The following is a 15,933-nucleotide window of genomic DNA, read 5'->3' as shown; positions in this document are numbered from 1 at the left end:
CTGAGGCCTGGCATATTGCGCTGCATGGCGTATTGTGGCTAGATGAGCGAGGACACATCTGTATATCTGCCATCATCCACTGCATAACAGCAGCAATAAAGACTATACGGCACACCCCTTGTGACACCATCTCCAAATGCTGCAGCCTGATTGGGCAGCCTGAGGTTTGTATCCAACCTGTACCAAATTCCATTTAAACAGAAGGAACTGGGCCAGACAACCCTAAGGTTACAGCGCGGTTATCAGGTACCCAACGCAAATAGAGTAAGTAGGACCCCTCCACAGCCAATCAGGCAACGCATTATATTCTAACCTGAAGCTCGCAGCATAATAATGTCCTGTAAGGCTGAGGACACTTGTACACTCACGTAACATGCACCTATCAGAACAGTGCTAATAGCCTGGAGGAAGCACTTGTAATTGTTACACGTCTCCAGGTGAAGCCTATGAGATATTGTTCTCGGTTTCTTTAGTTACTGTGAGACCCAGAAAAAGTATTACCTGTCTGTGTCCTCCTTCACCACGAAATAAGGAGCAGAGTGACGATTGGTTTTGACCTGGTCAGAGCATTTCTCTCCTCCGTCCAGTTCCTGCTCTAGGGACGAGCTGGTGCTCCCCTCCCTGCTGATGGTGCTGCCCCGTCCTGGGCTGTTCTCTGTGGAGGCCCTGGGCGACTCTGTGTTCTGTTTCAGTGTCTGTAGTTTGGCTAGAGGGATAATATCGCAGTTCTGCGGGCGATGCCACACTGTCCTCTGCGTGCTAGCATTGTAGTAGTAGAATCGAGACGTATTGGGGTCAAACAGTTCCCACCACTGGTTCTCGTTGGTGCGTTTTATCCGGACGCCAGACGGTGGGTCCCAAACGCACTCCCCTGTGATAAGGTTGGCGTACATACACTCCCGTGTACGGGGCTCGATGATTTCCACCCATTCCAGCCTAAAATAAATACAGAGGAAAAAGAATCACTGCAAAGCATCAGCTTTCACAAAGAGAAGAAGAGACCGTCTCATACACTATAATACAGTTATAATTACAGTACACACACTGAGGAATATATTCCTGTCATAGAGAGACAGATAGAGGTGGGTGGCCAGTCAGAGACAGATTCATTTCTCCAGTACTGAGCGGGTTCCTGGGAGAATGAAGCTATTACACCACCGCAAGTATCAGCTTTCTGTTCCAGACCCTAAGTGCCAGAATGGACAGCATTGCTGCAGCTAGTGCACCCTGGGTGCTTGTGCTTTGGCTGTGCATTGCCGATTACAAGAGGACTTCTGTCCCCCAGGCCTCCTGCAGGTGTATGAGCCTGAGGACACAGACCAGCACAGATATGGCACAAACCCAGCTTAGATCATTGTAAACAGGGCAGAAAACCATAGGTGACGTTAACATGAATACTTCTATGTAATACTTTGCTAGCATGGTTATTCAATCTTGATTAAACATTCATTTATACAATTATTGAAATAAAGATATTATCAAAAAGAGAGGAACAGCCGGGAAGGACTTCAATTAACATGTAAGAACCCTGGCAGATGGTAACGCAGCAGACGTTGGAGTAGAACGCAGAGGGAAAGCAACAGCCTCAGCTAACTCAGGGCTAACAAGCCCGGTCACTTCTCAAGATAGAATCCCATAGTCTGCTATTATAATTTACATCCTACAAAATAGTAATAGAAGTGTGACGCGGTTTGAGGCGCAGTGGAAACACTCCGATCGCTGTTGGGTATGTACCTTAATGCAGCCATTCCCATAGACTTTGGGCTTAATTCAGAGAATTAGGAAATGCTGATATTTACGCAGATCGTGCGATTGTTTGCTATTGTGCATATATATATATATATTATATATATATATATATATATAAGCTGCACTGTGCATGCGCAGAGTTCACATTGTGGTTACGGACGCACGTAATCCATCGGAAAGCGAGTGATAGGTTGCCAGTGTTTGGGGGAGGTAATGGGGTGGTCAGAAAAACGCAGCTGTCCGTTTGAGCGCCGTTTCTTGGGGCGTGAATAAATTAGCCACTGCGATTGCATACGCAGCATGAGAACCCTCTGCGTGTCAGGAGAGCTGCCGCAAAGGCAAGATTACGCAGGCAAGCAACGTTGTATGCAGATAAGGAGGCAGCGGGGGGCGTCCCTATGCTCGGGTGATCTTGGTGCCGTTAGCATTTTTTCGCTGCTGCATTCTGTATGAAATTGCAGTTGCCTATTATACCATACACATTAGGACTGATTCATACCCGCACGCAAGCGGGTGGATGGCCGGGCAGGAACGCCTGCCGTTTGGTGGCGGCCCAACTGACACCACGAGTGATGTGAGTGGTGAGCTTCCGGCTCTATTAGAGGGTCATTTTACCCCTAACTCTTTTATTTTATTCTTTAATGTGGGGCTGCGCTGCGAAGGTGGTAAGTGACTCTGGGGAGAAGTACTTAGTGTTCCCGCTAGGCTGTTTTAGCTGGGCGCGGCACCCTGCCCTCCTTCTGGAGGGCAAAAAGTACCCTGCCCTCCAGAAGGAGGGCAAAAAGCACCCTGTCCTCACAGCCTGCGGGTGCAGTCTTCTCCCGCGGGTCGCAGTGTCCCACGTGTGGAGAAATGTGTGGTGACCTGGTCACCGCCGGAGAATAGACGTCGGATGCATGCACCCGGCGTCTATTCTCAGTCTGCAGCACTTGGGGGCTGATCGGCGTGTCTGTAAGTGCCGGGCACGCCCCCAAGTATGACGAAAAGGGGACGCGTCTTATAGACACGCCCCCTTCTCAATGGCCACCCCCCCCTTTTCGGGCACACAAGGGTGCCCTCTCTAACTCCGGCACTCTGCCTGCCACCGGAGCTAGAGTGAACACTACGTACCGTACTTATCGTACCGCTATAGCTCCCCCTGCTTTGCCTCACACATCCCCAAGCAGGCGATCCCCCCAAGTCCCGCAGCACGTCAGCCTAGTGATGAAGCGTGGCCGGCCCCACTGCGCATTCAGGAGATCTCGCAAGATCTCATGGGCAGGCGGACCCCTGGGGTCACCGCACACATACCGTCAGGTAAGCCTGCGATATATGAGAAAAAAAAAAACAATAAGCCACAAAAGTGCGCATAACTTTTTTTTTAGTAATAATATCTGAATGATAAATCGGTAGATGCTTGCAGATACTGTGGAGAAAAGGGGTTTTCTCTACACTAAGAGGGGTATTCAACAGGAAACGTTAACTTCACTATCGAAGTTAACGTTTCATATCGGAGTTTTTACCTGCGTTAAAGTATCGGGCGCGCTCCCGCTTATCCCCGTATTCAATATAAAATGAACGAAAACGGGAAACTCCGAAGTTGGATTTGCGTCAAGTTACGAATTTTTCCTTAAAAAAATTGTAAGACCCCCCTAAAGTAGTAAAAACATGGGGGATCACTATGGGTACCCCCGTTTTAGCCTTTAATTGAAAGTCGGGGATTTAAATAGCCGCAGCAGGTGTTTTTTCCCGACATTGAAGAAGTGATGCAGAAGAGCAGTTAGGTTATTTTTTTCGGTTTTTTAAGTGGTCCCATCAAATTTGGGGTACATGAAAATGGGTACTAGCATATTTTTATGTCCCTAAAGTAAGTCTTTAAAAATTCTGCATTTGTGCACCTGCTGCTAATAATCTATTCTAGAATACACCTGCCGCTAATAGCCTATTCTAGAATACACCTGCCGCTAATAGCCTATTCTAGAATACACCTGCCACTAATAATCTATTCTACAATACACCTGCCGCTAATAATCTATTCTAGAATACACCTGCTGCTAATAATCTATTCTAGAATACACCTGCCGCTAATAATCTATTCTAGAATACACCTGCTGCTAATAATCTATTCTAGAATACACCTGCCGCTAATAATCTATTCTAGAATACACCTGCCGCTAATAACCTATTCTAGAATACACCTGCCGCTAATAATCTATTCTAGAATACACCTGCCGCTAATAATCTATTCTAGAATACACCTGCCGCTAATAATCTATTCTAGAATACACCTGCTGCTAATAATCTATTCTAGAAAACACCTGCCGCTAATAGCCTATTCTAGAATACACCTGCCGCTAATAATCTATTCTAGAATACACCTGCCGCTAATAATCTATTCTAGAATACACCTGCCGCTAATAATCTATTCTAGAATACACCTGCCGCTAATAATCTATTCTAGAATACACCTGCCGCTAATAATCTATTCTAGAATACACCTGCTGCTAATAATCTATTCTAGAAAACACCTGCCGCTAATAGCCTATTCTAGAATACACCTGCTGCTAATAATCTATTCTAGAATACACCTGCCGCTAATAATCTATTCTAGAATACACCTGCCGCTAATAATCTATTCTAGAATACACCTGCCGCTAATAATCTATTCTAGAATACACCTGCCGCTAATAACCTATTCTAGAATACACCTGCCGCTAATAACCTATTCTAGAATACACCTGCTGCTAATAATCTATTCTAGAATACACCTGCCGCTAATAACCTATTCTAGAATACACCTGCCGCTAATAATCTATTCTAGAATACACCTGCTGCTAATAATCTATTCTAGAAAACACCTGCCGCTAATAATCTATTCTAGAATACACCTGCCGCTAATAGCCTATTCTAGAATACACCTGCCGCTAATAATCTATTCTAGAAAACACCTGCCGCTAATAATCTATTCTAGAATACACCTGCCGCTAATAATCTATTCTAGAATACACCTGCCGCTAATAATCTATTCTAGAATACACCTGCTGCTAATAATCTATTCTAGAATACACCTGCCGCTAATAATCTATTCTAGAATACACCTGCTGCTAATAATCTATTCTAGAAAACACCTGCTGCTAATAATCTATTCTAGAAAACACCTGCCGCTAATAGCCTATTCTAGAATACACCTGCCGCTAATAATCTATTCTAGAATACACCTGCCGCTAATAATCTATTCTAGAATACACCTGCCGCTAATAACCTATTCTAGGAAACACCTGCCGCTAATAATCTATTCTAGAATACACCTGCCGCTAATAATCTATTCTAGAATACACCTGCCGCATACATGCAGAATAGCCCTGAACCTATTTCCCTATTGTTTAACAATTTTTTCACCCCAATTTTTAAAATAATTTTTTGGGGTGTCCCTATTTTTTTATTTTATTTTTTATGACAGTTCTTTTTTAAATGTCAGTCCCAGGGGTGCAGGCTATTTTTTTTAAGCCTGCACCCCTAAACCCCAATTCTGCACTTTGTTTTCGACACCTATTCAATGGTGAAAAGTTATCCCCGTTTTTTATCAAAAACTTTTCAAAACTGCGATAAGTCTTTGAAATTGAAAGTAAAACCTGCGATAATGACATCATACCTCCGATATTAACGCAAAAACTATGTTATCGCACCCATATTGAATACCACTGTAAATGTTGTAATACATACCGATGTATGTACAGCGGATTTGACATTTACCACCTCTTCCTGCCGCTCTCCCTCTGTGTGCAAGTCTAAGCTGTCGAAGTCAAATAATTGGTTATGATCGTTTATAATTATTATCTGACGATCTAGTCGTTTATGGGCTGATAAGGAGTAAATCGGACGCTACTCTGCGTCGGAAGCAAGCCGATGCGCACAAATTCGTATATATATAAATATATATGTCATTCAAGGTTTAGTCAAGTGTGTGAGAAGCAGGAGTATGTCTGTGACAAGTAATTAAAAATACTGTGAGTGTTTGCATATATATTGAGAAGCTCCACATACAGATACAGTATGTCTGTGGCAATTGAAGTTTAACACAGACACTGATATGCTCAGGGGAAGTGTTTTGAATGTAGAGTTAGAAACAATTGTCAGAAGTTTGATTAACATTAGCAATTGTATGCCTTGTGTCCAATGCTGATGTGGTTAAGAAATATTGACAAATGTATTCTAAATAAGCATAAGAAAGCCTTTGTTAAAGTTATCAGACTTTTTGACTATGGCCAAGGCTTGCCCCACCTGTGAGCAGGACAAACTTCATTTTATATGACCTTTTGTAATTAGATTCAGACGGATATAATATCAAAAATACCAGTTACTGGATAAAGATATATATATATATATATATATATATATATATATATATATATATATATATATATATATATGTATGAAGTGCAGGCTTGGATATGTTCGAGTTTGCACGCAGAGTTCGGATTTTTCCCTCCAAAAAAAAGGAACTCAGAAAGAGGCAAAACGTCATCTTGCATGGACAAACATCATCATTCCTGGACAAAGTCCAAGAATGATGATATTTGTCCATGCAAGATGACGTTTTGCCTCTTTCTGAGTTCCGTTTTTTTGGAGGGAAAAATCCGAACTCGGCGTGCAAACTCGAACCTATCCGAGCCGGCACATCCCTAATAAATATATAATATATATATATATATATATATATATATATATAATTTTAATTCATGACACAAACACTAATGCACATACATGTATACACATAGACAATCGCATGTGTATCCACAATGCGAACAAATAGACGATCTTATGCTTAAGCACATACCTTCGCAAACATACCCTGTAACTATTTTAATATGAAGAGGCACAACGCACATTAGTGTATGTAAGATAAAATGCACAACCACACAGGGCATAATTGCGATGTGCACAATAAATACACGCACCACAACATTTGCGCTGTGCTCAGACGCACAACGCATACTTATGTATTTCTGTAAATATCTCACTATTACTTATGCAAGCACATATAGAAAAGGTTTTATTAGACAATCATTATGATATAAAGTGTGCATATATGATATTTAAGGTATACATGGTAGACATGGCATGCTTGGTACTATACTGACACCCTGTTTATTTCCAGATATTCGAATCTATCAGCGAGGGAGTCGCATCTTGCGTTCGATGGTTATGGATTATAGGAAATGATTGGTTAGAATGTATACTCTGTATGCAGTGTCTTAAACCAGTTAAAGAAAGACAATGTAATCTCAAGACATTGTTGGAGAATTGGGACATACCCCTAGTGACAACATATGAACTGTCCTATGAACTACAGACCAAGAAGTACTACAAAGACCAAGAACCAATGCATTATGACTGTCGGTCTACATTGTTGTTATCATGATCTGTAGGGTATATAGCCTGCGCACCGGTCCCAGTCAGTAGCCATTCTCTTGGATGACCACAGACCTCAGGATTGACGACTGTATACTGGGACCGGTGCGCATGCGTATGTATCAAGCTGCACCTTTTGTATTTAATTGTCTTTGCGCTAATTGTGATAGATCAAAGCATGTAACTTACTTTTTGTAGCAAAAAGAACTTCTTTGTGCTTTGCAATCACAATCAAAGTCTGGAAAGCAATTATTTCTCTCTAGCGATTTAGGGGTATTCGTAAAGCTCAGTATCCATCTCCTGTATCGTGCACAGTACTCTTCTATATACTAGATTAAATCTGGTCAAGCATCTCTTATCGATTTATGTATCTATTAGGTCATAGAGTCTCACACTCTGGACCTCATTCAGAGGTGGTTGATAGATGCAAGTGGTCGCTCTGAATGAGGACGGCCGCCTGCATCTTGTAGTGCCGCCTCTTGGTCGATCGCTAAGCTGTGGGTTACCACCCACAGCTCTAGCGACTGACCAGAGTGATGGTCGCGATGGTCAAGACCATCGCGACCATCGGGGCTTGCGACGAGACCCTAAGGTTGGGTATGGGCACTCGCAAGCCCCAATTGCTGCTTTGATCGAGCAGGAAGCTTCCCACTGACATCACTGATGATGTCAGTGCGGCCGCCCACAAAACGGTAGGCGTTCCTTAAGGAACGCCTCCGTTTTGGAAAACAAACCCCCGTCCCATCTACAAAACGGGGCGAGCTGTTGATCAACATCGACAGCAGCCCCTCTTTAGTGCGCACGCGCAGTGCGGCCGCTGCGCGTGCGCAGGGCAAGCCATCGACCCGGTTGTGAGCACATCGGTGCTTGCGACCGGAATTCTGAATGACCCCCTCTGTCCTCAGGACCCCAAACAGTGCTTGTTTTCCAGATCTCCTCACAGAATCACAAGTGAAAAAATTAGTTCCACCTGTGGATCTTTTAAAATGTGTCAGTGTACACAACACCTGTGCAATAATGGTACCTGCAAACACTTTGCACAACCATTGTGTAGTACACACAACTCACCATTAGATGAATTGTGCTGCGATGTACCACGCGGTGTAGTTACGTTAAGCATGTAATGATATATTACGTCGTTAAATGGCGGATCACGCAGTGTACATCGAATCGAAGGGATACAGGATGGCAGAGGATTGGTTACAGAAAAATGTGTTGTCAAAATACATTATTGAACTTGGCAGAACCATTATATTGGATTTAGAATGTCAGGTTACACCAGTTCATGTTGGATAGTATTAATCTAATGGGGGCATACACACGGTCAGATTAACGATTGAACGATTTTAACAAAGATTTGAAAGATTTCATCAACGATGAACGATTTCTGTCTGCAAACACAGTCGATGTCAGATATCGTTATTTGATATGTGGGCACACGCATCGCGGTCGATGCATGCCCTACATGTCAAAGATATGGACGACTGAATCGTTATCGTTCATATCTGATAAGACATCTGACCGTGTGTATGCACCATTAGTCTTGAAAAAGCAAATAAGATTTTGGGCAGGGGCAATGGTCAGAGAGGGCTGTCGTCAGGGAAGTCGGTGTGGGAGGGCGGCAGTCAGGGAGGGCATGGCCTTTAGAGCGAAGATCACGGAGGGTGGTTGTTAGAAAGTGTCGTGTGGGAGGGAGGTGGTCAGAGAAGGCATGGTCTTTAGAGCTGAGGTCAGAGAGGGCATGGTCTTTAGAGCTGAGGTCAGAGAGGGCGGCAGCGGTCAGAGAGGGCATGGTCTTTAGAGCTGAGGACAGAGATGGCGGTGGTCAGAGAGGGCATGGTCTTTAGAGCTGAGGTCAGAGAGGGCATGGTCTTTAGAGCTGAGGTCAGAGGGCGGCAGCGGTCAGAGATGGCGGTGGTCAGAGAGGGCATGGTCTTTAGAGCTGAGGGCAGCGGTCAGAGAGGGTGGCAGCGGTCAGAGAGGGCATGGTCTTTAGAGCTGAGGTCAGAGGGCGGCAGCGGTCAGAGAGGGTGGCAGCGGTCAGAGAGGGCATGGTCTTTAGAGCTGAGATCAGAGATGGCGGTGGTCAGAAAGGGCATGGTCTTTAGAGCTGAGATCAGAGACAGCGGTGCGGAGGGCTGAGATGTGGTGCTTGGCGTTAGAAGCCTGAGCGGAGATGAGGGACAGGAAGCGTATTTGCTTGGCAGTGATAAGAGCACAGACAGCTGAACATATTTATTCTGTAAAGCTCATTACTGAAATGAAAACTGGACGCACAAATGCTGCATTGTGACGTTACACGTGTGGATTTCTGCAATACACCCATTGTACAGATAAATAAGCCAAGCTGGACACAATACTGGACACATTACTGGACACATTACTGGACACATTACTGGACACAATACTGGACACATTACTGGACACAATACTGGACACAATACTGGACACATTACTGGACACAATACTGGACACAATACTGGACACATTACTGGACACATTACTGGACACAATACTGGACACATTACTGGACACATTACTGGACACAATACTGGACACATTACTGGACACATTACTGGACACATTACTGGACACATTACTGGACACAATACTGGACACATTACTGGACACATTACTGGACACATTACTGGACACAATACTGGACACAATACTGGACACATTACTGGACACATTACTGGACACATTACTGGACACAATACTGGACACAATACTGGACACATTACTGGACACAATACTGGACACATTACTGGACACAATACTGGACACAATACTGGACACAATACTGGACACAATACTGGACACAATACTGGACACAATACTGGACACATTACTGGACACATTACTGGACACATTACTGGACACAATACTGGACACAATACTGGACACATTACTGGACACATTACTGGACACATTACTGGACACATTACTGGACACATTACTGGACACATTACTGGACACATTACTGGACACATTACTGGACACATTACTGGACACATTACTGGACACATTACTGGACACAATACTGGACACATTACTGGACACATTACTGGACACATTACTGGACACAATACTGGACACATTACTGGACACATTACTGGACACAATACTGGACACATTACTGGACACAATACTGGACACAATACTGGACACAATACTGGACACAATACTGGACACATTACTGGACACATTACTGGACACAATACTGGACACATTACTGGACACAATACTGGACACAATACTGGACACATTACTGGACACATTACTGGACACATTACTGGACACAATACTGGACACATTACTGGACACATTACTGGACACATTACTGGACACATTACTGGACACATTACTGGACACATTACTGGACACATTACTGGACACATTACTGGACACAATACTGGACACATTACTGGACACATTACTGGACACATTACTGGACACAATACTGGACACATTACTGGACACATTACTGGACACATTACTGGACACAATACTGGACACATTACTGGACACATTACTGGACACATTACTGGACACAATACTGGACACATTACTGGACACATTACTGGACACATTACTGGACACATTACTGGACACATTACTGGACACATTACTGGACACAATACTGGACACATTACTGGACACATTACTGGACACAATACTGGACACATTACTGGACACATTACTGGACACATTACTGGACACATTACTGGACACATTACTGGACACAATACTGGACACATTACTGGACACATTACTGGACACATTACTGGACACAATACTGGACACATTACTGGACACATTACTGGACACAATACTGGACACATTACTGGACACAATACTGGACACAATACTGGACACATTACTGGACACATTACTGGACACATTACTGGACACATTACTGGACACATTACTGGACACAATACTGGACACATTACTGGACACATTACTGGACACATTACTGGACACAATACTGGACACATTACTGGACACATTACTGGACACAATACTGGACACAATACTGGACACAATACTGGACACAATACTGGACACATTACTGGACACAATACTGGACACAATACTGGACACATTACTGGACACATTACTGGACACAATACTGGACACATTACTGGACACAATACTGGACACAATACTGGACACATTACTGGACACATTACTGGACACATTACTGGACACAATACTGGACACAATACTGGACACATTACTGGACACATTACTGGACACATTACTGGACACATTACTGGACACATTACTGGACACATTACTGGACACAATACTGGACACATTACTGGACACATTACTGGACACATTACTGGACACATTACTGGACACAATACTGGACACATTACTGGACACATTACTGGACACAATACTGGACACATTACTGGACACATTACTGGACACAATACTGGACACATTACTGGACACATTACTGGACACATTACTGGACACATTACTGGACACAATACTGGACACATTACTGGACACATTACTGGACACAATACTGGACACATTACTGGACACATTACTGGACACATTACTGGACACATTACTGGACACATTACATTACTGGACACAATACTGGACACATTACTGGACACATTACTGGACACATTACTGGACACAATACTGGACACATTACTGGACACATTACTGGACACATTACATTACTGGACACATTACTGGACACATTACTGGACACATTACTGGACACATTACTGGACACATTACATTACTGGACACATTACTGGACACAATACTGGACACATTACTGGACACATTACTGGACACATTACTGGACACATTACATTACTGGACACAATACTGGACACATTACTGGACACATTACTGGACACAATACTGGACACAATACTGGACACATTACTGGACACATTACATTACTGGACACATTACATTACTGGACACATTACATTACTGGACACATTACTGGACACAATACTGGACACAATACTGGACACATTACTGGACACATTACTGGACACATTACATTACTGGACACATTACTGGACACAATACTGGACACATTACTGGACACATTACTGGACACAATACTGGACACATTACTGGACACATTACTGGACACATTACTGGACACATTACTGGACACATTACTGGACACATTACATTACTGGACACATTACATTACTGGACACAATACTGGACACATTACTGGACACATTACTGGACACATTACTGGACACAATACTGGACACATTACTGGACACATTACTGGACACATTACTGGACACATTACATTACTGGACACATTACTGGACACATTACTGGACACATTACTGGACACATTACTGGACACATTACTGGACACATTACATTACTGGACACATTACTGGACACAATACTGGACACATTACTGGACACATTACTGGACACATTACTGGACACATTACATTACTGGACACAATACTGGACACATTACTGGACACATTACTGGACACAATACTGGACACATTACATTACTGGACACAATACTGGACACATTACTGGACACAATACTGGACACATTACTGGACACATTACTGGACACATTACTGGACACATTACATTACTGGACACAATACTGGACACATTACTGGACACATTACTGGACACAATACTGGACACATTACTGGACACATTACTGGACACATTACTGGACACAATACTGGACACATTACTGGACACATTACTGGACACATTACTGGACACAATACTGGACACATTACTGGACACATTACTGGACACATTACTGGACACATTACTGGACACAATACTGGACACATTACTGGACACAATACTGGACACATTACTGGACACATTACTGGACACATTACTGGACACATTACTGGACACATTACTGGACACATTACTGGACACATTACTGGACACATTACTGGACAGCACACCAGGACTTTCTTCCCACCTCCTCTGAGATCACCTCTTCCCGGGCTGTCTGTGCGGCTGCATTTTGCAGCACACATTGATATTTATTACGTTATGCCAGGAGAAATGGTGCCCATGTAATAACAACGTATACTCCATCATAAGTACATTTCTAATGGCCCCATTAGATGTCAAATAATATTGCTACCATAACAATAGTGCTCTCTTAATAGAATCATACATTCAACGGACCCCCTAATATATTACACATTGCCCCCATAAGATAATTATTATAGGGGTTTTCCTCCTTTATTAGCACGCAATGACTGACCTCACAATACATGTAATATGCCTCCTCACCTGCTGATTGGCTACATAGCTGAGCAGTGTGTTTGCGTGATCTCTCCTCTCTCAACCAACTCTAATTTTACAGGATTTTCCTGAGGTTTTGCTGCAGTATTCAAAACCGCCATTAGATACATTTGGGGATTTGTATTCTTAAATGGCTAAAAATGGGGACAGTGACGCGTTGTGTGAAATCGCATGGTCTACGTTAGTTTTGCCTCTTGTAAAACCCAACAAAATCTGATGTTCTGCAGAACTGCCCATTAGTAAATGTACGCCATGGTCTGTAACCGGGACCATGGTGAGCGCTTCTGGCCACGCACATAAAGAGCGACATATCAGGAAATACAAGTGGGTTCCAGTGGCACAGCTTAGATTCCCAGCTGCTCGGTGACCTTCCCAGTTACAGGTCCATCATTTCTGAGAGGTGACCAGAATAAAGCACAGATGTGCATCAGACAATAGGAAAGGTCAAAGGCTCATATAGGATGTGTAATGAAAAGAAACCATGGAAGCTTTTTATAACTTCAAAGGGAGGAACACAATATTATTATAGGATCACACAGAGAACTTGGAGCGTTTTATTTGTTATACTTGTTGCCACCGACCTCATTCATGTTACAAGCTGGCCTGATATTCCTGACCTCAGGTGGCTCTCTGTCATCAGGTAGGGGTAGGTTGTTCTGTGGGCCTGAGCGGTACCTTGCCCTTTACTAGAACCCTTCCGCCTCATTCCTGCGCCACTTGTTCTCTGTCCCGCCTGCTGCGCACTATGACGATGGAAGCTTTCGCTGCTGGGATAACCCGCATGGTTCCAACATCTCAGCTGGGCCCCAAAAATGAGAGGTAGCATTGCAGACAGACGATGTCCTTGGAACGGCATAATACTCTTATCTCTCACAATTTAATTCACTCTTATATTTAGAATTAGGAGAATTAGCGATAATAAGAGAATCCAAGCCTCCCATCTCTGTCACATTATACACAGAATGAGGCACAGACACATGATGTACTATCTGTATCATTCAGATCAGTTCTGTACAGGGTGGCAGCTCAGTCTGCCCTCCAGCGACGTAACCCGTAGTACAGCAGTGTTTTCCCCAGGCTGTTATCTGCGGGCGCATCGCCCGGCAGAACAGCCTGCCGCCCAGCACTTTTCCCTGCTGACCCCCGTTGTGGAACGCTGGCCTCTGAAGTGACCGGAGGCTAAAGAAGCTTACGATCGCTTCAGAGGCCAGCGTTCCCATGACGTCACCCGCGACGTGAGGAGCCTGCCCAGTGCGCCTGCTGGATCTAGTTAGATCCAGTCAGCGCGAGCGGCCAGCAAGTAAAGGTAAGTGCTGGGCTGGGGCCAGGACTAGTCTGGGGGCACTATTTAAGTCTAGGGGCACTGCATAAGGGACACCATTAAACCTGGGGACACTGCATAAGGGGCCAGCCTGGGGGCACTGCATAAGGGACACTACTAAACCTGGGGGCACTGCATAAGGGGCCAGCCTGGGGGCACTGCATAAGGGACACTACTAAACCTGGGGGCACTGCATAAGGGGCCAGCCTGGGGGCACTGCATAAGGGACACTATTAAACCTGGGGGCACTGCATAAGGGACACTATTAAACCTGGGGGCACTACATAAGGGACCAGTCTGGGGGCAGTACTTCAGCCAGGGGGCAATGCATAAAGGGAAAAACTACAGGGGGCACTGTATAATGGGCACAAATACAGGGGGCACTGCATATGGGGAAAACTACAGGGGACACCGTATAATGGGCACTTTTGACTGGGAGCCAGTGTGGAAGCAGCCTGAGACCTGTCGGGCAGGATTGGTAAGGAAAATACCCCTTTTCCCGATACGCGCATAATTTGCGAAGGCCCCCACCCGGCTACTTTTGGATGCCACCCGGCTGGAAAAAATTTCTGGGAAGAACACTATACGGGTTACTAGAAAGCGCTGTCAGAAGGATGACTCCCATTCGCTCTGGCCAGTCAGCCCCTCCTCCCACCTCTGCACCCTCATACACGGTACATTCTGAACCATTTTCCACATCAGTTCACAATAATATATAAAATATTCACAAAGATACTTTTTGTATGTGTTGTCCCAGCGTAATGGGAAGTTCTGTAGTGTGTGCAATGGGAAATGTGAACATCTTTGTGATACAGAAGGAAATCCAAACCATAACCCCTCCCCCCCCCCCCATTTAAAAATACAATCCTATCGGAACCAGAATTTCCAAATTTCTCTCTCTCTCCCACTCAGGACCCAGATTCTGTCACTGCAGTAAGCCAGGAAGCGAGCACAGCTCACAGAGCACAATACACACGCACTGCCCACGCTCATTCTTTGGACATGCCAAGCACCATTCTGTCAGTGACACAGACACATGTACGCCAGGAATTTCCATATTATCTGTTAGGAAATGCACTCAGCATACTGTAATAGTCCAATGCATGAATGGAGCCGTGCTGAGTTCCCAATCTAGCCGTCAGTCACACTGTGCCTGCCGT

At 44.2% G+C, this 15,933-nt stretch overlaps 1 protein-coding gene across 1 annotated transcript in view; it reads right to left on the bottom strand.

Moving 5' to 3' along the window:
- Nucleotides 1-466: 466 nt before the first annotated feature.
- LOC148451015 (rho GTPase-activating protein 39-like) overlaps nt 467-15,933 on the bottom strand; it is an 84,126-nt gene continuing 68,659 nt past the window's right edge. The window contains exon 2 of the mRNA XM_088462377.1: nt 467-936. Coding sequence (XP_088318503.1) covers nt 498-936 — 439 coding nt within the window. The 3' untranslated portion in view covers nt 467-497. The remainder of the gene's footprint in view (nt 937-15,933) is intronic.

The sequence above is a fragment of the Taudactylus pleione genome, unplaced genomic scaffold (genome assembly GCF_031769625.1).
Source record: "Taudactylus pleione unplaced genomic scaffold, aTauple2 ptg001221l, whole genome shotgun sequence".
Lineage (NCBI taxonomy): Eukaryota > Metazoa > Chordata > Amphibia > Anura > Myobatrachidae > Taudactylus > Taudactylus pleione.
Note: the sequence above shows the minus strand (reverse complement) of the source record. Positions and strands in the feature narration are given on the sequence as shown.